General features: G+C 37.4%; 2 protein-coding genes across 3 annotated transcripts in view; both read right to left on the reverse strand.

Moving 5' to 3' along the window:
* gpm6ba (glycoprotein M6Ba) overlaps positions 1-19,114 on the reverse strand; it is a 54,768-nt gene extending 35,654 nt beyond the window's left edge. The window contains exon 1 of the mRNA XM_048197061.1: positions 18,970-19,114. Coding sequence (XP_048053018.1) covers positions 18,970-18,973 — 4 coding nt within the window. The 5' untranslated portion in view covers positions 18,974-19,114. The remainder of the gene's footprint in view (positions 1-18,969) is intronic.
* A 1,961-nt stretch (positions 19,115-21,075) lies between these two features.
* gemin8 (gem (nuclear organelle) associated protein 8) lies at positions 21,076-25,202 on the reverse strand. 2 transcript variants are annotated; one of them, XM_048197074.1, is made up of 4 exons: positions 25,088-25,202; positions 24,816-24,857; positions 24,025-24,418; positions 21,076-21,949 (listed from the first exon to the last, which is right to left on the reverse strand). In XM_048197074.1, the coding sequence occupies exons 2-4, from the start codon at positions 24,816-24,818 to the stop codon at positions 21,693-21,695; spliced, it is 654 nt and encodes a 217-aa protein (XP_048053031.1). In that variant the 5' UTR covers positions 24,819-24,857; positions 25,088-25,202; the 3' UTR covers positions 21,076-21,692. The 2 variants fall into 2 exon arrangements, with proteins under 2 accessions (XP_048053031.1, XP_048053030.1); XM_048197073.1 differs by lacking the exons at positions 24,816-24,857; positions 25,088-25,202 and having other exon boundaries at positions 24,025-24,435.
* Positions 25,203-25,294: the final 92 nt, after the last annotated feature.

Consider the following 25,294-nt stretch of genomic DNA (forward strand, 5'->3'; position numbering starts at 1 on the left):
ACCCATGAATGTTTCAAAAATGATTTTGATGTATCACCCAAGATTTTACACTAGTTATGCTGTGTTTGTTAAACATTTAATCTTCAGCTTATCTTAATGATTATTTATTTTGGAACCAAATGGTATTAGTTGTCTCCTCATACTGATGTAGGGCACATTATGCTTTTAAAACACTTTCCCAGACCATTACCATAAAAAAGTGAACTGAAAAAGGTGTAAAGAGATTACTATCCACCACATTAAAACACCTACCCTCCCCAGGCATCAAAAACACAGCAAGTAAAGGAATGCGAGTAGTGGATGTGCTGTAAACAATCTCGTACTTCTGGAAGCAATTTAGAGTTCTTACCTCCTTTAAAGTGTCACATTTTACAAGCAATTTTAGAATGAAATATACAGTTTGTATTAACAAATTTGAGCTCAGAAAGTTAATTTTTAACTTCCTGGAGGGAAACAACCTTGGTTTGGTGGATGAGAAGAGAAGATATTTATCTAAGCCTCTGACTGACACTAGTATAGTGTATAATGGACTATATCACACTATGGGAACGAATCAGGAACAGAATTAATGTGTATTTCACATTTTCACTGATGCCATAACATGAATTAGTTTATTTTCATGCTATATGTCATCACAAGTGACATTTAAGACTATTCGGGGGTGGAACCGAAGACAATAGGAACCAATGGGGAACTTGTCATGAGACTGGGCTCTCTTGAGAATCTCAGGGTCGGTTTTGCTCTGACATACTACAATAATCTCTAAATTTATAGGTCACTGTCACAGATTAAGTGTTTGTCTGGTAGATGAGAGATGCTGTCTGGCACAGTTTATCTTCTCATCGCAATAAACTAAAATAAAATGCACGTACGCAAAGCTATTATTTTTATCAGAGAACTGGGAGTTATTATTCTTTATTTAGCAGATGGCAACCACAACACACTTTGGCATAACTGGTCCCTAAGCATTATAATAAGCACAAAATCATTATATATTGGCCATGATGTCAAAGTTGCAAGAAATGAAAAAAGGAGAGTTTAACAGTATTTGTATTTAAATAACATAAATTAACATAACATCAAAAAATCTTACATAAACATCTTATAGTGCGTTCTCCATGTTTAAAGTCAACACTGAACTTAACATTTATTTTCTTAATACACACATGTTTTATTGTGCATACTTCATCAGTCCAAAGAAAAAAAAAGTCTTCACAATCATTCATAATCATAATAATAATTATTAATATTCTAGCCGTTTCCTTTTGGATGATGTTAATAGCTTTGTTAGGGGCACTTTTCTAAGTTTTATTAGGTAAGGCCAGTGAATGAGAGACAGGGATCAACTAGGATGTCAAGCTGGGAATCAATCTCAAGTCACCTATTATGCTCCAGCACTGTGTGTCAGAGCGCTGCCCATGAGGCTATGGCTCTGAAGTTAATATTTATTTTAACATTGTTTCAGGATACTGTTGTAGATTACGTAGATTTTTAAAATATTGCAAAAAGATAGTGCAGTAATGTAGCCACAAAGATTTTAGAAATAATAGCAAACAACATTAGATTTGAAAAATAAGCATTACCAGATGCTCTCAAAGGTGAACTTGAACTTTAGCCATCATAATTGTTGGAAAACTCGCATTCAGGTTTGGCTCCATTCTGGTATGGAACAATTCAATTCCTGTTGTATAAAATGAAGTGCTGCTTTACATTTTTTATCTTTACATTTATGTCACATTATGGAAGTAAAACGTAAATGTTGTTCCATGTTGATTTTTATACATTACTTATATAATTCCTTTGTTCAAGAAATAATTATTTCTTTGTTTTTATAATCAAAATTTATATATATATATATATATATATATATATATATGAATGAATGATTGAATGAATGAGGCATTTATATAGCGCTTTCATGTACTACTGTACACCCAAAGCGCTTTACAATCATATCAGGGGTCTCTCCTCATCCACCACCAATGTGCAGTATATATATATATATATGTATATATGTGCAGTGTGTGTGTATATATATATATATATATATATATATATATATATATATATATATATATATATATATATATATACAAAGAAATATTTGATATAGGCCTGTTTTCAGTTATTCAGATTTTCAGTGACATAAACACACCTTTATCTGAAAGGTCCAACTTCTGGTTAGTCAGTACTGCAGCAGAACTTACACCATAAAGGAAAAAAGTAGTTAAAAAGCACAAGGCGTTGGATGAATACAAGACGATTTCCAAGTCACTGAATATCCCTTGGAGCACAGTTAAATCAATAGTTAGGAAATTGAAACAGTATGGCAGAATTGTAAAGAGCAGGCTGCACTTGAGATTTTTGGCCATCAGACAAAATGCAATCATCAGAAGCACACCATCCACACCATTAAGGATGGTGATGCTTCTCTCTAGCAGGCCCTGGCTGGAAGGCTTGGTAGAGAATAGGATAAAATGAATGCTGCCAAAATAAAGGGAAAAGGTCCAATCCATATCGAATCCACATCCATCCAATCCTATAATGCAGCTTATACTTCCCAACAACCTACTTAGACAGGAAGAGACTGTCTGACTGATATTTGGGAGCAACTTTATTTGAAATATATTATGAAACCACAATTGGCCATTATAACTCTCAACCAATTCGTAGAAGTTTGTTTTCACTTTGACATGAAAGAATATATTTATGTTGTTCACTGTCAAAAAGGCCAAATTAAAATTATTTATGGTTCAGTGTTGGAAAACCAAAAATGTGAAGACTTCCAAGGGGATGAATACTTCACTGTAGCCCTGTCAAGCTTTTACTGCAATTCTTAGACCTTTTTGGGCCACAGAGATTTTCTAAGAGATATTCTCTCTCTCTCTCTCTCTCTCTCTCTCTCTCTCTCTCTCTCTCTCTCTCTCTCTTTCTCTCTCTTATAGTAGCTATAATTACTCTGTTCACTGTTTATTGTTATTTAAGAGGGACAATAGCTACATTTGGGGTTTCCAGAGATGCTCAGAGCAAGAGCCATTTAGCTGACAATAGAGAAAACAATGGATAAAGATTGGCTCTAATTTATGTCGCAGAACTTCATAATTCCACCAAACTGACGACCAATAAAAAAGGCCTTCAGTTAGTTTGAATGAATCTGAGTATATTGTTTGTTTTAATTAATTGTTTTAGACCTCATTAATCATTTAAAACAGCAGAGTCAACTGTGAGCAAAACAAAAGATAATATTGTGCTTTATCATAATATAGAGAAACATTTTGTGGGTACTGTACTGAAAATTGTAATAATCAAAGAGGAGAATTTGATGACTAACACTGAAAAGTGCACATTCCGGCACTACATGGACAAGACAACTACAGTATAACAGCAAAGAGCACTAAAAGTAACAATAATTACATGGAGAGTTAAACATCAAACACTAAATCAATGGTGTGTTTCCCAAAAGCAATGTTGGCCAACTGGTCACAACTTTGCAAGTTCCGTCATCACAAACAAAACTGTGCTTTCAATGAACATTATTAGGAATAGGAATAAAATGTTTCTATTTAAAATCTTGTCTGCAGCACATATTTCTGTTTAGTTAAAGCCAAGGCCTGTTCACACAGACAAAATGCAAGGTACAATGCATTGGAGAGGTCTATTTACACCAAGACACAAAACTATCCACTGGGCTAAATAAAGATAAAATTCTTCCCCATACGATAGGTGGTGCTGTTTGACAAACACACCTTCAGCAGGTCTACCATCCAGCTCTTATGATGAGAGAGAAGAAAAGAAATACAATGCCACTTGACAAAACAGCACAACTTATGCAATGGAAATTTGTGTAACAGCAGCAGCAGCAGCTCATGTACAGTAACATGACCTAAAGCTCATACCTCATTAAGCAAGTTTTCTTAAAAATCCGAAATAAAAAGAGACTGAACTGAATGAGAGACTGAATGTGCAAAAATTATCATTCAATGTGAATAGGTCTTGATAAACCCCTAGCCTAAGCCCATGTGAAGCATGATTTCCAGATTCATAATAAATACTTTAAGATAATGTGTATAGTTGCCTTTACAAATATTGTCTCACTGGGGGTGAAAACATTAGTACTTCTCAAACTTCAACTCACAGAGAAGAGGAGGTGAAAACTAGGGCAGAATTCTATGAATGTTTCTCAGCTCCTCATCTTTTCACAACTGATATTAGCTACCATAAATCAAATCAAACAAACAAACTACACACAATAATCTTGTTCTAAGGCCCAAATATAAGCACAAGCTGCCATTATGTTGTCTGCAAATTTAAATGCTCAAGCTCTTTAAAGTCAGGTAGATTCTAATTGGTTATTAATGTTTTTATCATTCATCAGCTGAAATTAAATCATTTTGAAAGTTTCTCCAGCGATATCATTCATCTGTGTCATTATTGTTATGTGGTGTGGTGTGGACTTCCCTATTTACTTTTCACTGATAATTTGATTACATTCTGTTCTCTTATGAGTACGTCAAAAAATGTGGAAATTTAGACATGATCAGACTAGTCTAGTTAATATGAGACAGAACAACCCAGTGGACACATCTCTCCAGTAATGAGCCCATTACTGTTCTTTTATGTGCCCTGACTAGAGAGTTAATGTGGAAAAAGGGGATACAGCACACAGAAAGGTTTCCTTTTGAAGTCCTGTAAACAAAGAAGCAATTAAAGTCCATAGACGGGGCCTAGTCCTGTCCCACTTAGGAGGGAGGTATGCAGTGAGGGCAGAGTGATGTATTCGATGTCTAGTTTAAAGATATCGCAAAATAAAACAGAGAATTGTGAGATAAAAAGTCTGTGTTTTCGATGTTAAAATTCTGTCAGCTTATATGCCAAGACAACTATAAGTAATCCATTGGTAAGTTGATTTTCTCCAAAAAGTGTGACTCTAAACTCTGTGGCTGTTACAACATTGCTTTACTTGTCTGAGCAGCCCAACATAGCAACACTGAATGGGGTTGGGTAGTAAATACAAAAATGAAAATTTCAATGGAACAACAAAAGAAAGACACAAGGCAATCCACTTGGCCGATTTGAATAAGTACTTTAGTCCTGGGGCCCATTTACACAGAATACTGCTGTTTAATGCCAACAGAACTATAGCAACATGTTGACATGGCTGATAGACAAAAGTAGGAATGTTAGGAGAGGTTTTAATCATTGTAACTGCTGTGAATTAACATTCTGGTATTCCATTCAGCATCTATATTTTTTACTGCTTTAATGACTTTGGTCAGACACTGAGAATCTTAAGGGTAGTTGAGTTTCAATAGTTCTATATGCTTTTACTATGTCTTTTGTTACGCAATTGATCATGATTAAAGTTTGTAGTTGATGCCTTAATCTAATTCAAACAGAGAGGAGGACTGACTTGTAAATTGGTAAAAAGTTTGTTTGTTTGTTTGTTTGTTTGTTTGCTTGCTTTGCTAGGCAGAGTGATATGTAAGGTGAAGTGTGTAATTCTTTTGATGTAAAACTCTCTCCTATCCCTCTCCTATTACCTCACCCACAAATAAAACAAAAAAAACATTACAATACAGAGATACATGTACAAAATAGTGTTTGTAGCTGATGCCTTAATCTAATCTAAGTGATTCAAACAGGCTAAATAGGCTAACAGCTTGGGTGGGTCTTATTCCTTGGAAGCATTCATGTTTATGTACAACTTTACAGACTCACACCAGCCTCTGTTGTCAGTTGGGGTTCTGTCCAAACTAGTAGGACACAGAGACAAAAGACAGCATGGTGGGAGGTATATGAACTGGGGCACCATCTTCTGTTACATCTGCATGTAGAAAAACATAATTTGGTCCATTCTCATAGCTTTTTAATCACCAACTGATAAATAACAACTTAAATATATGATACTAATAGGGCTACCTGTGTAAAACAGCCAGATCACAAAATAGGCTAAGTTAAGTAATAATGACTGTTGGTGAAAATGTTATGAAAACTACATATATCTGCAGAACTTTACAACAAAGTTGGCATTAACCTTTGATGCTGCCAAAATACTAAAAATACTGAATTACAAGAAAACACACACCACAAAAATAAACAAAGAGTGTCAATAGCCTGATGATCTTATGTCCTTTAAACAGTTCCTTTTTGCCTGGCAAATTCCTGCTCCGAGAAGGTGCACTGTGAGAATGAAAGAGATCATGGCGGTTCAGAGTGCATCAGCAATGATGGTTATATATTATCTCATCAAAAGTTAATTCAAACCTAAGTAATTCCTGACATTAACCCTCAGTTATCAGTTTACCTAAAAATACACCAAGAAATAAATTATCTGTGTTGTTAGGTTTAAATCCCTCTTCACTAACCCATAATCCTTTTGGCCCAGATTCTCTAGGGCGGGGTCTTAGTGACATCATAGCAGCAGGCAAGCTGTTAATTCCCAAAGTTATGTGGTAAAAGACTCATCTCAATATATCCAGAAGCAATGCATAATTTTGATCACAATCGCAACAAAATCTTTGCTGTCACAAAATAGAAGCAGTTTATATGTTCCATATGCTTGCTTTCTTTCGCATAGAGCTGCATGGCATTTATCTATAACCATTATGATAACTTGAAGTTACCAGTTGTTACATAACAATAGTCATCACTATGAATTATGAATTATGATTGCTGTTATGAAATTTTGTTATTATTTACTTACCACTATGTCATTCAAGACCCCATGCATTTCTTTCTTCCATGGAACACATAAGGTCTTTTTTTTTTTCCATATAATGAAAGTGAATGATGACATGTGTTATCATTGGGTTCTCATGCCATGTGACAGTAGTATACCCTCCAAATGTACTTGTCTAGTGTAGGGGTATGGAACCAAAAAAGCAAACTAAAAAATCCTCAGAAAATTCCATTCAAATTAGTTTTCTCAATCTACTGCCTTATGTGCTTACCTGATACTCCATGATAAAGCTGCCCATAACTGTTATAGGATCACTTTCTATGTAAGTCCAAACTATTAGTACAACCCGAATTCCAGAAAAGTTGGGACGTTTTTTAAATTTGAATAAGATTAAAACTAAAAGACTTTCAAATCACATGAGCCAGTATTTTATTCACAATAGAATACAGATAACATAACAAATGTTTAAACTGAGAAATTTTACAATTTTATGCACAAATTGAGTCATTTCAAATTTGATGCCTGCTACAGGTCTCAAAATAGTTGGGTCGGGGGCATGTTTACCATGGTGTAGCATCTCCTCTTCTTTTCAAAACTGTTTGAGGACGTCTGGGCATGGAGGTTATGAGTTTCTGGAGTTTTGGTGTTGGAATTTGGTCCCATTCTTGCCTGATATAGGTTTCCAGCTGCTGAAGAGTTCGTGGTCATCTTTGACGTATTTTTCGTTTAATGATGCACCAAATGTTCTCTATAGGTGAAAGATCTGGACTGAAGGCAGGCCAATTCAGCACCCGGATTTTTCTACGACGAAGCCATGCTGTTGTAAAAGCTGCAGTATATGGTTTTGCACTGTTCTGCTGAAATAGACGCCATCTGGAGGGGAGCATATGTTGCTCTAAAACCTTTATATACCTTTCAGCATTCATAGTGCTTTCCAAAACATGCAAGCTGCCCATACTGTATGTACTTATGCACCTCCATACCATCAGAGATGCTGGCTTTTGAACTGAACGCTGATGAAACGCTGGAACGTCTCCCTCCTCTTTAGCCCGGAGGACACGGCGTCCGTGATTTCCAACAAGAATGTCAAATTTGGACTCGTCTGACCATACACTTTTCCACTTTGAAACAGTCCATTTTAAATGAGCCTTGGCCCACAGGACACGACGGCGCTTCTGGACCATGTTCACATATGGCTTCCGTTTTGCATGATGGAACTTTAGTTGGCATCTGCAGATGGCATGGTGGATTGTGTTTACCGACAGTGGTTTCTGGAAGTATTCCTGGGCCCATTTAGTAATTTCATTTATGCAATCATGCCGATGAGTGATGCAGTGTCGTCTGAGGGCCCGAAGACACGGGCATCCAATAAAGGTCTTCAGCCTTGTCCCTTACGCACAGAGATTTCTCCAGTTTCTCTGAAACTTTTGATGTTATGCACTTTAGATGATGAGGTTTGCAAAGCTTTTGCAATTTGACATTGAGAAACATTGTTTTTAAAGTATTCCACAATCTTTTTATGCACTTTCACAGATTGCCCATCTTTACTTCTGAGAGACTCTGCCTCTAAGACATCCCTTTTATAGTCATGTTACAGACCTGATGACCTAATCATGTTACAGACCTGATATCAATTAAATTAATTAGTTGCCAGATGTTCTCCCAGCTGAATCTTTTCAAAATTTCTTGCTTTTTCAGCTATTTGTTGCCCCCGTGCCAACTTTTTTGAGACCTGTAGCAGGCATCAAATTTGAAGAAAAGTGTAAAATTTCTCCCTTTTAACATTTGTTATCTTATCTATGTTCTATTGTGAATAAAATATTGGCTCATGTGATTTGAAAGTCTTTTAGTTTTCATTTTATTCAAATTTAAAGGTACCGTAGAACGTGTTTTCAAAAGATGTAATATAAGTCTAAGGTGTCCCCTGAAGGTGTCTGTGAAGTTTCAGCCCAAAATACCCCATAGATTTTTTTTATTCATTTTTTTAACTGCCTATTCTGGGGCATCATTAAATATGCGCCGATTCAGGCTGCGGCCCCTTTAAATTCTCATGCTCCCCGCCCCCGGAGCTCGCGCTTGCCTTAAACATTGCATAAACAAAGTTCAAACAGCTAATATAACCCTCAAAATGGATCTTTACAAAGTGTTCATCATGCAGCATGTCTAATCACACAAGTATGGTATTTATTTGGATGTTTACATTTGATTCTGAATGAGTTTGATAGTGTGCTCCGTGGCTAAAGCTAACAATACACACTGTTGGAGAGATTTATAAAGAATGAAGTTGTGTTTATGAATTATACAGACTGCAAGTGTTTAAAAAAATGAAAATAACGACAGTCTTGTCTCTGTGAATACAGTAAGAAACTATGGTAACTTTAACTACATTTAACAGTACATTATGCTAACGAAACATTTAGAAAGACAATTTACAAATATCACTAAAAATATCATGGATCATGTCAGTTATTATTGCTCCATCTGCCATTTTTCGCTATTGTCCTTGCTTGCTTACCTAGTCTGATGATTCAGCTGTGCACATCCAGACGTCCTGCCCTTGTGTAATGCCTTGAACATGAGCTGGCATATGCAAATATTGGGGGCGTACATATTAATGATCCCGACTGTTATGTAACAGTCAGCGTTATGTTGAGATTCGCCTGTTCTTCGGAGGTCTTTTAAACAAATGAGATTTATATAAGAAGGAGGAAACAATGGTGTTTGAGACTCACTGTATGTCATTTCCATGTACTGAACTCTTGTTATTTAACTATGCCAAGGTAAATTCAATTTTTAATTCTAAGGCACCTTTAAAAAACATCCCAACTTTTCTGGAATTTGGGTTGTAAAATGGAAAAGCTGACTCTATAAAGGACAAATGTCCTACATTGTGCTTTTTGCTGTGTGCATTAAAGTCACCATGAAATCAAAATTGACAACTCTTATTTTGTTATGGAACATTGCAGTATTTATTATAAATGATTTCTCCGCACACATCATTATATATTCTCTCATAATCTTTAATCAAAATAACCACCCTTCCCTCTTGCAATGTCATCTCTTCTCTTCTTTGATGAAGTGTTTACTGGTGTGAGGGCAGGGCAACCTGTCACTCACATGAGATCACAGCAATTCTTGTCCAAGAAGCCATTTTAATTAGATATAAACCACAAAAGGGAAGAAAAGATTAATACAACATCCATTTCATGTCGGCTTTAAGCAATTTTGAATAATTATTGGTTTGTAAAGTATTGAATTGAATGTCTCTTAAAATTAGTTAGGTAAAGTTGGTATAATGTTTATAACAATGCCTGCATGGATTATGATTACTCACAATGACTTGTATAACAATGCCTGAGTAACAATCACATTAAGTCAAATTAATTTTGTATGCACTCACAATACACATTGTTTCAAAGCAGCTGAAAGTCTTACTGTAATGTCTATAAGAGGTTTAAATGTTAGTTGGTTCTGTTCTAAGCAAGAGTAAACAATTCTCAAAAATTATTCATGAAAATATGACCTGTAGTCGTAGGTGAAAAGTCTAATGCTTGGGCAATAGCCTGAGTGTTCAAAAGTAATTAAGGAATTTAGATAATGGTTAGTTTTGTTCTAAGCGAAAGTAAACAATTCTCAAAAAGCATCAATAAAGATATGGTCAGTTGTCCATATCAGTGGTCAGTGAAAAATAACTAATTGTCAAAGAGTCTGATGTGAGTTGAACATTTTCCAAACTTAATTAGAACCATGATGTTGATAAATTTAAGATATGACTTTAAGATATGGTTTCAGGGAGAATTACTATATTGTGATGTTGTTCCTTACTGTGGTTGTACAGTAAATAAATTTTACTGTGGTACAATGCCTGGATGATGATTCTCTAAATATTTTATTTTAATGTCTTTTAAAATTAGGGAAAGTTTGTATAATGTTTATATAACAATGCCTGGATGATGATTACTTCTGAATTGAGTGTTTAAATTATTACATGAGGTTGACATTTTTATTATAAGTATGCTTATCACAGTAGTGAAAACACATCTTATGGCAAATCCGACTGTGTGTGACATCAGGCCTTAGGAGTTTTTGAATGTACCTGTTAAGGATTAGACCTGATAAAATTCTTGGATTAATGAAAAAGGGCATCTCCAAGAAATAAAGTCAGTTATTCCCCTTGATAACCGTAAATGTCACTGGAGTTTCTGTTTAAAATTAAGTTTATAATTGAAGACTGTGGTGTTATCTACACTGACCTTTTCTTTTATGCTGCACAAAATGAGGCTTTACAATGGCCAAAAGGCACAGATCTGTAGTTATGGCAGAAGCAGTGCTTTGCATAATGGAAACAGAGGTGTTGCAGATAGGATAGACAAGCTGTCATTCATACAGGATGCATAAAAATGCAAGACAAAGTCAGCACACTGTTTCTCCCAAAAAAACAAAACAAAAAAAAACACCTATAATACTAAAACACCAGAATACTACAACATGACGTTTCAAGCAAATCAGCTCTTCATCAGACTCAATCATACAGAATGAGCTCCACAGTGGTGGCACAGGTCGGTGAGGTCTGAGGTGGATTTATGCAAGCAAGATTATGTAGGGGTGCAAAAGGGATGCTGTTGCTTGGAAACGAATGCTGCAAAGTAGCTAAATGAAAGGTGACATTATTTTCACTGACTTCACTTAAGCTGCAGCTTTGGAGCTAAGCAGTACTCAGTTTAAAGGCCCATTCACAAAAATGATATTGATAAAAAGATAACACAGAGATAAGCACAAACAAATTCCTCACTTAATTTAAACCAGGGTCAGAAAAAGCAAGAATGTAATGGTAGCTGAGAAAATTTGTCGTCTCCAGGCTGTTTCCATCCAGTTGGCCTTTTACCAATAAAATGATGTGTGTAATGACGTCATCCCTAAAAGATGTATTGTTGCATAAGTTTTGTTTTATCGCTAAAAAAATCTGCCCTTGAGCCGTTTCCATACATAATTTTGCATATATCGCAAATTTGTATATTTTGCATCCCATTTGTAAAATGTACAGAGTAATGAAACAATTGAAATTCACCAGTAGGCCTACTGCGTATTTTTACATATAATATTATTAAATAGGAAATATAAGAAGACGACGGCAAAGTCTTGTCAGACGATTGTCTCTATTTTCCTCATCCTTGTGATGCACCTTTGAACTAGAGAAATGGTGCTTTAACGGGAGCACCACTAACGCGGACACTGCATGTAGGCTATAGGCTAATTCTGTCATGTGACACCACATTTATTTGCGTTAATGCCATTTTTCTCAACAAAAAGTGTTTCCAAACCAATTTTTGCGACATTTGAAGTCTCGACCAAGAAGTCATGCGCTAAAAATAAACTGAAAAAGACTGTGTCGACATTTGAGAAATTTTATCGAAAAATGGCATTTCCATCAGCTATATCACTAAACATTTTGAAGCGCTATACCTTTTTCCGCAAAAAAAGGAAACCTGGCTACTGAGAGCAGAGAGATCCATATACAGAGATTTATTAGAAGCAAAAGGGTGAATCACAAAGTTATAAGCCACGCAATAATGTCCAGGGTCAAATACCAAGAAAACAGTCCAAACAGGCAATCAAATCCAAGAAACAGTAGAACAAGGCAGATAATCCAAAATCAAGGCAAGACACAGCAATGGGAAAACACTTAGAATTGCAATTCAGGGGCTGCGTCCTCCAAAGGTCACATTTGAAGGCTGCATACGTCATAGAGTCGGTCTCATTTAAGAAAAGTTAGATTGCAAAGTAATAAAGAATTTACAGTATTTTACACCTAACAAGGAATAACAGTCAAATTTATTAGTTACTTTTTTAAATGAGACTGACTCAATGATGTATGCAGACTTCAAATGCAACCTCCGGAGGACGCAGCCCCTGAATTTGGACACACCTTGCGATGAACAAAGGGAATCAGACTCTTTAAACAGGAAGGAGAAACCATGTGACATTAACAGAAGATAGACTTCAGTATACGAAAGAGGGTGCCATCTGGCAGTAGGAGAGGGAACCTCAGGTTGGCATGTTACAGAATCCCCCATTTTATAGGCAACTCCTGGAGTCTTACGTGGCTATGAGGGTGATCCCTATGAAACTCATTGAGGAGAGAAGGGTCATGGATATTATTGATGGGAACCCAGGAATGTTCCTCTGGCCCATATCCCTCCCAGTCAACTAAATATTGTAGTTGCCTTCCTCTAAGTCTGGAAGATACGATTTCCTTGACCAGATAAGCTGGGCTTCCATCAATTTCTATTGGTGGTGGCAGTTCTGTATAGGTTGCAGGGTAAGCGGGCTTGAGAAGAGAAACATGGAACGTAGATGAAATCCTGTAAGAAGCAGGGAGTTGGAGACGATATGCAACAGGGTTCATCCTTTTGATGATTTTGAATGGGCCAATGAATTTAGGACTTAGTTTCTTACAGGGAAGGTGAAGCTTGAAATCTAGAAAACCAGACCATTTGACCAGGTTGAAATGACAGGGCTGCTTGTCACCTGCGATCAGCACTGATCCGTTGTCGTCGGATACCTTGTTGAAGTTTTACATGGGCAGCATCCCAAATCTCTTCGCTGTGTCTTAACCAGGAATCCACTACCGGAACATCAGATGGTTCTCCATTCCAGGGAAACAATGGAGGTCAGTCTCCTAATACACATTCAAAGGGCGTTAAGCTGGTGTAGGAATGAATGACTGAATTCTGTGCATATTCTGCCCATGGTAGGAATTTGTTCCATTGGTTCTGTGATATATGGCAATACAAATGCTGATTTTTTTTTTTTTTTTTATCTGCCAATTTCTTGATTAAATCTTTCCACCTGTCCATTTTATTGAGGATGGTAACCCGAGATTAAACTTATGTTGATGTTCAATTTTTGGCAGAAAGCTTTCCATACTTGGGAAGTAAATTGGGGTCCCCTGTCTGAGAAAATGTCTTCAGGTGGGCCAAATATTCTAAATACATGGTTGAAGATTGTCTCAGCAGTGTCAGTAGCACTGGGCAGTCCTTTAAGGGGCACCAACCTGCAACACTTAGAGAATCTGTCCATTATAACCTTGACAGTGATATAGCCGTTTGAGGAGGTCAGATCAGTAATGAAGTCTACTGCAATATGGGACCAAGGCCTTCTGGGAATGGGGAGGGGTTCTAGGAGTCCTGTGGGTGGGAGTTTACGAGGTGTGCGAGTGCATAAACTTGACATCCTTGAAAATAATTGGTGAAATCGGTGGCCAGGGTTGGCCACCAGAATCATTGTCTGACCATAGCACTGGTGCGGTTGATACCAGGGTGTCCGGAACTAGGTGAAGTGTGAATCCATTGAATAACTTGGGTGCACTGGTTTTCAGGCACAAAGAGTTTGTATGGGCAGGGCAGTCAGTGGGAATTATGCCAGGTTGTTGGGAGTTCTTGATGTTTGTCATGATATCCCACCTAATTGGTGCAACAATTCTAGAAGGGTCTAGAATGTGCGAGTTGGAAAGGTTCACTTGAGCCTTTTTGTAAATATGTGTTAAGGCATCAGCCTTGCCATTCTTGCTTCCAGGTGACAGTAAAGTTGAATCTTGTGAAGAACAATGACCGTCTTGCTTGACGAGGATTCAAATGTTTGGTGGAACGGATTTTTTTCTAAATTCTTGTGATCAGTGAGTACAGTGAATGGGAATTTGGCCCCGTCTAACCAGTGTCTCCATCCTTCTAATGCGGATTTGATGGATAATAGTTTCTTGTCTCCGACGTGGTAGTTCAGTTCAGCTGGGGACAGTTTCCAGGAATAGAAGGCACAGGGTGAAGCTTGGCTGTATCACCATCTCTTTGTGAGAATATGGCTCTAATTCCAGTGTCAGAAGCATCAACTTCCACAATGAAAGGTTTGTTTGGGTCTGGATGATGAAGGATGTGAGCAGAAGTGAATTGGTTCTTGAGTGTTTGAAAGGCTGTATTAGCGGTGTGAGTTCACTGCAAAGTCTTGGGTTTGCCTTTTAGCTTATAAGTCAGAGGACTGGCAACAGAGGTGTAGTTGCATATGAATCGCCTGTAGAAGTTAGCGAATCCTAAGAAATGCTGTAATTATTTGATATTTTGAGGTTGTGGCCACTGCTGGATGGCATTGACTTTGGCTTGCTCCATTTCTACACCACTAGGTTTGTGAACATAACCCAGGAAAGCGATGGAATTTTTATAGAATAGGTTGTTTGCAATCATGTGGTTCTGCTGTCGTGTGAAATACCGGTGGAGGGCAAGCAGTGAAAATTAGAATGGAAGAGATGGAGAAAAGTCCTTTCTGTGCTGGTTTAGAAAGGTATAAACAGAAAATCACAACATATGTTGGACGTGATCTTTATGTTATGAAGATGAGCGACTTTTCCACTGAATTGACAGACTTTCCTGTCATCGAGGAGTTAGATATAGAGAATGTGAATCTGCCGTCAGGCCGCGTTCAGTTCTACTCTGGGTTTATTTACATCGCGCTGCCTTTCTACTAGTGAAGTTAGGGCAGTATTTTGATTTTCTGTCACGATTGTGAAAAATATCGCCATTGTAGGTAATTTATGCTCAATCGAGAATTGCATCAGGAGCTCACATCATCATTCAAAGAAAAAACTGGACGGTGTAATACAATTGTTGCCTTTTATGTGTAAAAACACACTAACGGAAGTTGAGGATGTGACAGGAAGACGCTGTATATCAAATCTAATAATGTCACTGATTTAACTCACTCCCTATCACTCAATAAAATAATCACATTTTGAAAGTGTTGTCTTTGTTGTTGAATCGACTTCTGTCAGCTTGTTAAACATTTATTTATTTGGACATTTTCTACCATATGATGGCTGAAGCAGCAGCACGTGACACTGTTCTCATGGTAACCAGATCAACATTGTGAACGGAATACTACAAAACTGAAGTGAAAACACCAAAATATCATTCAGTAGGATAAAATAGCTTCTCTTCCCTGCAAACGATACCATGAAGAATATGGATATTTAACCAAGTCAAAAACAAATAAGGTAAGCAGGTATCCATATTCATTTTCAGTATCAGCTATTAAAGGCTTCCTTTTTAAGGTTAAAAAACGATATAAGATATAAAAAACGGTATAAGTTATGTAAACGATATAAACACCTTCTGGCTTCTCGATTTTATCGATTTAAACAACCATAACAGCGCAAAACATACGAATTTTGAGTTTTTCATAGGATTCCTATATAGAAAAGTCACTCCTTGCCCTCCAGACTCTTTCGCGCTGCTGCTGTGACATCATGTGCAAACAACCTATTCTCTTTTTTTTTTTTTTGCTTTGGCATACAGTTGTTGAGAGATGAGACATTCTATGTGTTCCTGTTCACAATTGGAATATATGAGAATGTCATCAATGTAGACAATGACACAGATGCAGATGAGGTTATAGGCATTCCTTAGGGTCAAGCTTGGTAAGAATCTTGGCGGATCTCAATTGTTCTAGATCTGCTTCTACAAGGGGGAAGGGGAAGGGTTTTTTTGATCTGAGGGCTCCATCCTTTTTCTCTACAAAGAAAAACTCTGCTGCAGCGAGGGAGGTGGAGGGTGTGAATAAGTTAGACTTGAGTGCATCCTCAATGTATTTCTCCATAGCCTTATTTTTAGGTGTAGACAAGGGGTATACTTTGCTCTTGGGTGGGTTAGTGCCTGGTAGTAGGTCAACAGTGCAGTCCCATGGTCGGTGAGGAGGAAGCTGTGAAGCTTTGGTTTACTGAAGCCTTCTGAGAAATCTTGATAACACTTTGGGAGGATAGCAGAGTGGTTGAGTTTGGGACTGCAGTTTTATAGAGCTTTGAAGACAATGAGTGAAACACTGACTTGACCATTGGAGGAGTTCTCTTTCAGACCAAGAGATGTCAGGATTGTTGAGGGCTAACCAAGGATAGCCAAGAACGATGGGGTTTCTAGGAGACTGAACGATATAAAACTGTAACTGTTCTTTGTGCAGTATTCCCACTTGCGGTTGAATGGCAGCAGTGATGGCTTGAATTAGGCAGTTTCCAATGGGTTTTCATCAATAGCGGTAATATGGATGGGGGATGACAGGGTAAAGTAGGAATCTTGGGAACATCCCAGCTGAAGATAATGAGGAAATTACGCCGCTCCCTTTGCCTTCCAAACGGCTACATACGGCACGCACGTGCCCTGCTCACATAGGGATGATCACATAGGGCATAGGGATGATCACTTGCCCCGGAAGAAGCCAGTGAATGGGTTTCTGGATTCAGCCTGAGAGCATCGGAACTGGCAAGAGAGGATTGGGAAAGGGAAAGACCCGTCCCAAGCTCCTCAGCCAGATCCATCTGAGAGCCCCATGGCTTCAGATGCTGCGCTGCCTCGGCACACAGATCATGTGTGTCATATAACAATCACATGGAAGCACACAATTTCTGAATCACTTTCCTGCACTTTTCCTGACAACAATGAAACTGATGACGTGTTCTCTAGCCACCCCTTAAGTAGTCTCTCGCATAGCCAGACCTTCAGACTGACGGCAGAAGGTCTGCTCTCTATCGCAGCTTTCACTGGTCAAGGACCGCCCAAGAAGACGTTTGACATGTAATGCAAAAAAATCAGTTTGAAACTGCAACAATGGAACCGAAAACTTCACATACGTTTGAAAATCCAGCATTTATTTGATCTTGGTAAGCACACGTTGTCACAGTTGTAAACACAATGGCTTTCTTCTTGCGTGAGGGACTTTGGCTTCATGGCATTTGTTTCCAGGCGGACCGTTAAAGAACGCAACACACATATCTCCCGGACATCCTGTAGAATTCAACCAACCAGATGACGACTTCGAAACTCCTGAAGTGTTTCCAGATAAGTGTGCCATATGCATCAGACGTTCTGCCAACAGTCCATGAGCGTGACATCTGAGGCTGAGACTTCCCCCTAGTAGCCGGCGTGCCTATGATGTCACCTGACTGCAGTAGCCAATCAAGATTGGCATGTAGCACACGTGCTTCAGACACCAGTTCACGAGGAGCATTCCCATAGTGTCATCTTATCGATGCAGTGTTGAGTTCCACTTTGAAAAGGAACAGATACCTAATGAAGAGAGGGGGGGGGGCAATTTGGGCTCTGACTCATACTATAAGCAGGGTTGCCAGGTTTTCACAACAAAACCCACCCAATTGCGCTTCAAAACTGGCCCAAAGGCATTTCAGGGGGGTCCCACGGTAGAAATCTCGTCCCCGGGGGGTGGGGGGGAGGGGGTGGTTATTCACGTTTTTGGCGGGGCTCCCCTGGTAAAATTCGCATTCCAGGGACTAAATATCACGTTATTTGGGTCGATTCAACCCACGGACATGAAAAACAACCCGCGGTAACAGTGTAAAAGTAGCCCAATTCCGCAGGGAAACTGCGGACTTGGCAACACTGACTATAAGCACTATCCTGTTCCTCTAAAGAATTGCATTCTTTTATCAAGGAATACAAAACTAATATTAATGTCTAGAGGGGAATTTGTACAGCAGTGATGTGCCAGTTAAGGACAGCTATTAAGCAGCAGTCTCGGTAGATGCAGACAGCTGGCAGAGAATGTGCTTTATAACTAACCATTCCAAGGACACAGCTGGGACAAATGAAAGAAGGAATTCTTTCCCATGAATTAGCTCTATTTTGCATGCTGGATAAGAGCAGGATAAACAAGCACACAGATTCATAGCAGAGCTCATTAATAGCACCCCAACTGATTTGATGCATTCAGAAATACACAAAGCAGAACTTGAAATAAAATGAGATAAATATTGTTTACTTATGATCCTCTTTGTCTATTTATTACTATTTATGTCTACTTCAGCTAAAACAAAACTCAGCAAAAAGAAGAAGAAAAAACACCTAGGCATAAATAAATATTACATATATAAAATACTAGAAATTAAACAAACCTATAATTGTATACCTGTATAGCAAACAAAATGGGCTAACAAATATCTGTTGTCATTAAATGTAAGACAATCTGTAAGAAGCCCTAAAAGTGGCTTTTCAACAGGCTAAAATAAATGATAAAGAAGTAACATTATAAACTTAAGTTACACACAACAACAGGGTAGAAAACTAACTGCAAATGAACTCTATCAAACGTCCCATGCATGTTAAAATTTATAAGCAGCAGGAGTGTGACAAGAAAAAATAAAACGCGTCTCTAAACGAGCAGAATAGAAAGAAAAGTTACAGCGGAGTAAACGCTTATGTAAGTAAGTATGGAGAATGCACTGACCATCATTCACTCACCCATGTTGCGTTCTCTGCGTTCGAGGGGCGTTAGTGAAAGTTCGGCGAGTGTTTGGGGTGGAAAGAGTTTCGCTCAACTGAACAAATGTGTCGCTCCAGGTCGGGACCATTGCTACTGTGACGTCACTAGTTTGGGGTACCAGCACGGGGCCACTCTTTCTTCCACCAGCACAAATGAACTTTGTACTGCTAGTACCAATCAGTTATTAGAAACATATGAGTGATAAACCGTGTTACTCTCGCAGTGTACACTACACACTGTAAAGGCTAACTTACACCTAAATTTAATATGACTTAGCCTATTCACTACATGTTCCACATTGAAAGGAAACAATAAAGGGAAAGCGCGGATTTTTTTTCTTCTTCATTAGTAAAGAAAATGTACATTATATGCACGCTAAACAGGCGCAATTTTTTAGCATTGCATGTTGTCGTAAACTTTGATACTGAACTTGGGTGGAGAGCCCAATGAGTACAACAGAATATAAATTGCGGATGCTCAGAGAAAACCACCATGGCAACCAGAAAGCAGGCTGGGAACTCTATTCAGTTTTGGCCATTTGGCATTATGCCAGCACAGCCTCACTAAGTGGGCAAACAGAGAAGCTCCAAATTTCTCAGATCCTGATGCCTGTGGAGAAAATGTCGACACTTTTGCAAAGCTACATGTGGGGTTATTTTTTTAAAGCACTTTTCATGTTTTAATAGCTAATTTTGCTATTTTATTTTGAGTGCCAGAGTTTACCATTGGCTTTTTTTTTTTTTTTTTTTTTTTTTTTTTTTTTTAAGGACAATATCAGACAGTTTCTAGGTCAGGAGACCGATAGTTAGTTCTTGACCAGTGTTGGGTAAGTTACTCTAAAAAAAAAAAATAATTAATTGCTAGCTAGTAATTTCATCTTCAACTGAGTAATTAGATTATTGTACTAATTAAAAAGTATTTACTAATTACTTTCTAAATCCCATGCAAACCTCATCAGTTGAACAATACAAGGATAAACATGAAACTGCTCTTTTAATTATTTCAAATAAATAATATCAAACTTCATAAATTATTCTTGAAATGACCAAAGTTTTTAAAGGGAGGTTACATTAAAAACATACATTTTAACATTAGATTGAATTTTGAGGATAAATCCACTATTGTTTAATATAGAATTGTTCTAGTATACAGTATACAGTATTTAATGCAATTACAACAGAAATAGCTGTAATTAAATTACAGAACAATTAAGAGTAACCCCTTACTCTACTTTTTCAAAGGAAGAGTAATTAAATTACATTAAATAATTACTTAGTAATGAATTACACCTAACACTGTTTTTGGATAAGTTAAGAAGTTCTTGATTAATTTAAGAACCTAGTTCTTAACTAATGATTAACATGAAGCCTTTGGCTTGCTTAGTTGGGGACACTTGACATTTGATATTCAACAGTGTTTTGATCTGCCTGAATCGACACTATTGTATGCAAACTGAACTGAGCTGGATGATGACATCACTGTTCACTCCAGTGCTGATATAGATAAATTAACTAAACTAATAACTATTGATTCTTACAACCGAATGAATCAATACTGAATATACTTGAGATGGACAATGACACTATTTTCTTTAAGAGCTGCTGTGCAGCCAAAATTATATACCAGTTATCACTGTAAAGCTGCTTTGACACAATCTGCATTGTAAAAAGCGCTATATAAATAAAGGTGACAATAAAGGTGACAATGAAGTACAGTAAAGTTCTTGACAAAAATAATGAGCAAAACCCTCAACCTCACTAAAAAAACATTTAAATAATTGTTTTAACTGATTTCGGAAGCAACCACATGTAAAAAAAATTGTACTTTTTGAACTTTATCAACATGCAGAAACACTGACTTAAGTGATGTTTGTAACTACAAAATCAGAGGCTCTTCCCTCAAAATCTATTCAAACGTGGTCACAGGAAACAGCAAAAACAGCAATCTTTTTTTATTTGGTCTCCCGAGATGGATGTTAAAAACAAGTGTTTGTTTTTTTATTTGAAGAACTGTCCGATACGAGTATCATCTCTAAAACACAACAAGCATTAAATACACCATACAAACTGCCACGCCCACACATATTTAAATGCAATACATTTATTAATCAATCAAATCTCAATTAACAATGACATCTTTGCATTAAAAAAGAGAATTCTGCATGTAAAAACTGCACCAGAGAATAAGCCAGCAAGCACTCTCTCAAGTGCTCATCTGAGATGCAAAAAGAAGAGACAGACAAAACACATTAACCAAAGACTGTGGGGGAGGCAATGACCTAGTTAGGGAGAAATGACTACATGAGAAGAACGGCACTGAAATCCAAGCAGTGTCTCCATCGTTTACGTATATGAGAAACTTAAAGAAAACAGAACCGTGTCATCTGTGGATACCACTACATACAGACAAATGTACAGATACCTCAAAAGAAAGTGAGTGTAAATGACTTTTACTGATCATGTCTGAATATTTGAACTGAATTGGATATTTATTAAATGTACTCTCTAAGTGCTATATCTATCTGTAAGGACCTAACAAGTGTTTGTGTTATAAATGAGAAAGGTCCACAAGGATGCTGCTTTGATACAACACTGCAGTACAGTCAGTACAACATAATCCAAACAGTCTCTGATCAGTTCAGAAACAGGTTCATCATCCTGTGATGTCATGTCAGGCATACTATTGATGGAGTCTGATCATCCTACAGGTTTAGTGGTATAACAGGCCAGTACTTGGGCTGCTTTTTGTCACAGTTGCGATCAAAGGTGAGCTGCATGGCTGTTTCCATCCCCTGAATCTTTGCTGCATCTTTACCATAAAGCTTCTTCATTTCTGAGGTCCTCCTCTCTCCTGGACGCTCTGAAGGAGGCAGGCTGCTGCGCCAGGAAACTCTGTGTAAGTCTTGGTCAGCCAGTACATAAGAGTCATGCTGCTCTGCCTCCATCTGCTGTTGTTTCTCTACATAGCAGAGAAAGAAGTATTGTCATGACTAGGAACATCATTTAAAGGGATAGTTCACCCAAAAGTGACATTTCTGTAATCATTTACTCACCCTCAATTTGTTCTAAAACCTGTATAAATTTCTTTATTCTGCTGAACACAAAGAAAGATATTTTGAAGAATGTTTGTAACCAAACAGTTGTGGGGCACCATTGACTTCCATAGTATTTTTTGTTTTTGCATACTATGGAAGTCGATGGTGCCCCAAAACTGTCCTGTTACAAACATTCTTCAAAATATCTTAATAGCAAAACAAAGAAATTACACAGTTCATAAATGATGACAGAATTTTCATTTTTGCCTGAACTATCCCTTTAAGGCTTAACTCCTGACATTGTAGATTTTATATCAGACATTAAGTGGCAACCAAAGATAGTACCAAAATCATGAAGTAAACAAAAATGCGATTTAAAAAAAAACAAAAAAAAAACACTGAAACTTCCTGAAATAATAATAATATAGTAATATAGTAATTTAATAATAATAAATAATAATACGAAAACTGGCAACTTAGCAAAACTGGCAGCCAATAATTGTGGCTGGCACAAACCATGCTTATTTTAAGTGAACCCTTATTTAATGTGGACTAGTTTGTATGTTTATTTACCTTTTGTTTATCATTTCTAAGAATGAGGACATGTCACAAAACATGTTGGAATCAGCCTCCGTCAGTTCATCTCAATTGATTTTTTTTTTTTTTTTGAGTGATTACCTCTATGAATTAAATTATTTTAAGACTTCTATTAGGTCCCCTTTTGAAGTTCACAAAGGCCCCCTTGTGACCGCCATCCTCCTGCTTTAGAACTGTTTTAGACCTCATTAGCTGTGTTTCCATCCAAACATGAAGCGAATATTTTCAAAGTTAAAAAAAAAGAAAGAAAAAAAAAAAAGCCAAATTAGCTGTGTTTCCATCAAGTTGTTAGAGCAGATTACGGTGACATTGCTAACCTAGTAACAGTAAATGAAACACTGTGACCGAGCGTTCGTGAAGGGTAAAGTGTTCGCCTAAACACTTGTGAATAAGAAAACAATAAACAAAAGCCGTCCAGACAAGTAACTTTTTTACTTGGACAAGCAAATGGCAGAATTTTCTTGTGTGAAGGACAAGCACATAACAAGGCTTAAAGGGTTAGTTCACCCAAAAATGAAATTTCTGTCATTAAGTACTCACCCTCATGTCATTCCAAACCCATAAGACCTTTGTTCATCTTCGGAACACAAATCAAAATATTTTTGATGAAATCCAAGAGGTTTTTTATCCCCCATAGAAAGCAACATAATTACTGTCAATCAAGGTCCAGAAAAGTAGTAAAGACATTGTTAAAATAGTCAACGTGACTACATTGGTTCAACCTTAATGTTACGAAGAGATGAGAATACTTTTTGTGCGCAAAAACAAAACAAAAATAATGACTTTATTCAACAAATTTGTTTCTCCCGTCATTCTCCTATGCTCTTTACGTTCAGCACTTACAGGTTCTACGGCTCAGTATACCATCAGTTCAGTATTCAACAATAAATAATCTCACAATTATTGCAATGCATTATTAGGGCGCATCTCTCCTTTAAGCAGGCTTAGTGAGTAAAACAGATGGCCAGTGTGCAGAGACTGCATGACAGTGGGGACATTCTGGTATAATGAACCTGGCACAACACTACTGTTCCTCTCAAGCTCTCATCCATTAGTCCCTCACATAAAAGAAACATCTAAGCAAATCAAATTTGAGAAGAGAAGACTTTGGGTTGTCTGTATCTTCAGTCTGTTTTTCTAATATTTTGCAATATTTTCTAATTTTTCACAAATTGTTGCTGCATCTTGACCAGGTCACTCTTGTAAATGAGATTTTTTTTTTATCTCAATGAGTTTTTAACCTTGGTAAATAAATGATAAAGGATATCCTTTGTAATGCAACCTCAAGATCCTCAAAGGCACCACATAAACATGAATTATTATTATTCAATAATGTAGCTCAAAAGAGTGGACCCATAGTCAGTTTTAATAAAAGTTTCCACATATGCTGTTAAACACTTACTGAGCTCCTGCCTGTGTCGCTCTGTCTGGGCAAAGTATTGTCGCAGCTCTTCCGAGATGTCCATGTTGCTGACGTCACACTCAATCTGGCTCTCATCTGAACTCTCCTCCTCCATCTCACTGTCTGAATCGGTGGCCTCATTCTCCCTTTTTTCTTCTCTACCTGTCGCTCCATCTCTGTGATTGTTCCTCCATCTCTCATCTGCATGCCAGTCTGAGTAGCGCTGCATGGCAGGGGGGTACATGGAATACAGTGCCTGGAAGTAGCCAACCTCCAAAGCCTTCCTGTATGCCCGCTTGTGCCTCTGGTGCCAGTTTATGGCCTGCTGGTAGTGCTGCCAATAGCGGGCATAAACTGGATGGGCATACCACACCTCCCCATCACCCTGACTGGCCTGTAACATCACAAATGCTGTTCATGTTGACTTCTTAGGACTATATAGAGTTATTGGAATGGTCACTTTGTGTTAAATTTAGAATCAATCATACAGTCTTGAATGACTGTATCATAATATTGATGAAATTCTGAAAAACTTTACAATAAGGTCTCATTTGGTAAAATTGGTTAATCCATTAACTAGCATGAACTAACAATAAACAATATATTTTTTGCAGCACTTAACCTTTGTTAATGTTAGTTAAACGTTCATGTTAGTTCACAGTGCATTAACTAATGTTAACAGCCCATATACAACTTTTAATAATGTATAAGTAAATTCTGAGATTAACATTAGATTAATAAATGTTGTATAAGTACCTGAGATACTAGTAACACAGAAGTGTAAGACGTACCATTATGAAGCGGCGACTAGTTAATAGAATCTATTTCTGTACCTGTTAGAGAGAAAGGTTTATTTCAATCACGAGTAAACATCTATATATTCATATGCAGCAGTGGATAGGAAGTGAATAATTTAGCGATAATACATGTAAATTAAGTAAGTTATCTAGTAATTTCACAGAAAGGAGCAGGAGTACTCTTTAAACAACAACATGCGTACTATAACCAATAATTAAACGTATTATACATTAAAACGACAGCATAGTTTAGTAGCACTTCTCACCACTCATACCGTCCCCTAACATGAGCGTCAGTAAAATCAGAGATTGTTTTAAGGAGGAGATGGCAGTCTGTCGCGCAACAACTCGACCACGTGCCCCTTGTAAGCCAATCATATTATAAGACGCTGGTGCCATCGAGGAGTTTTACTACAGTCAGCGATCGTTGGCAGAGAGTAACAGAAAACTATTCAATTGTACAGGCAATAATC

The sequence above is a fragment of the Megalobrama amblycephala genome, linkage group LG7 (genome assembly GCF_018812025.1).
Source record: "Megalobrama amblycephala isolate DHTTF-2021 linkage group LG7, ASM1881202v1, whole genome shotgun sequence".
Classification (NCBI taxonomy): Eukaryota; Metazoa; Chordata; class Actinopteri; order Cypriniformes; family Xenocyprididae; genus Megalobrama; species Megalobrama amblycephala.

What these genes read in the sequence shown, in the direction of transcription:
- gemin8 (XM_048197073.1), bottom strand. Translation starts at nt 24,427, where the DNA reads ATGTTACAGGCCAGTCAGGGTGATGGGGAGGTGTGGTATGCCCATCCA. An exon ending in GCGACACAGGCAGGAGCTCA is followed by an intron (nt 21,950 to 24,024) that starts GTAAGTGTTTAA and finishes TCTGCTATGTAG; the next exon opens with AGAAACAACAGCAGATGGAG.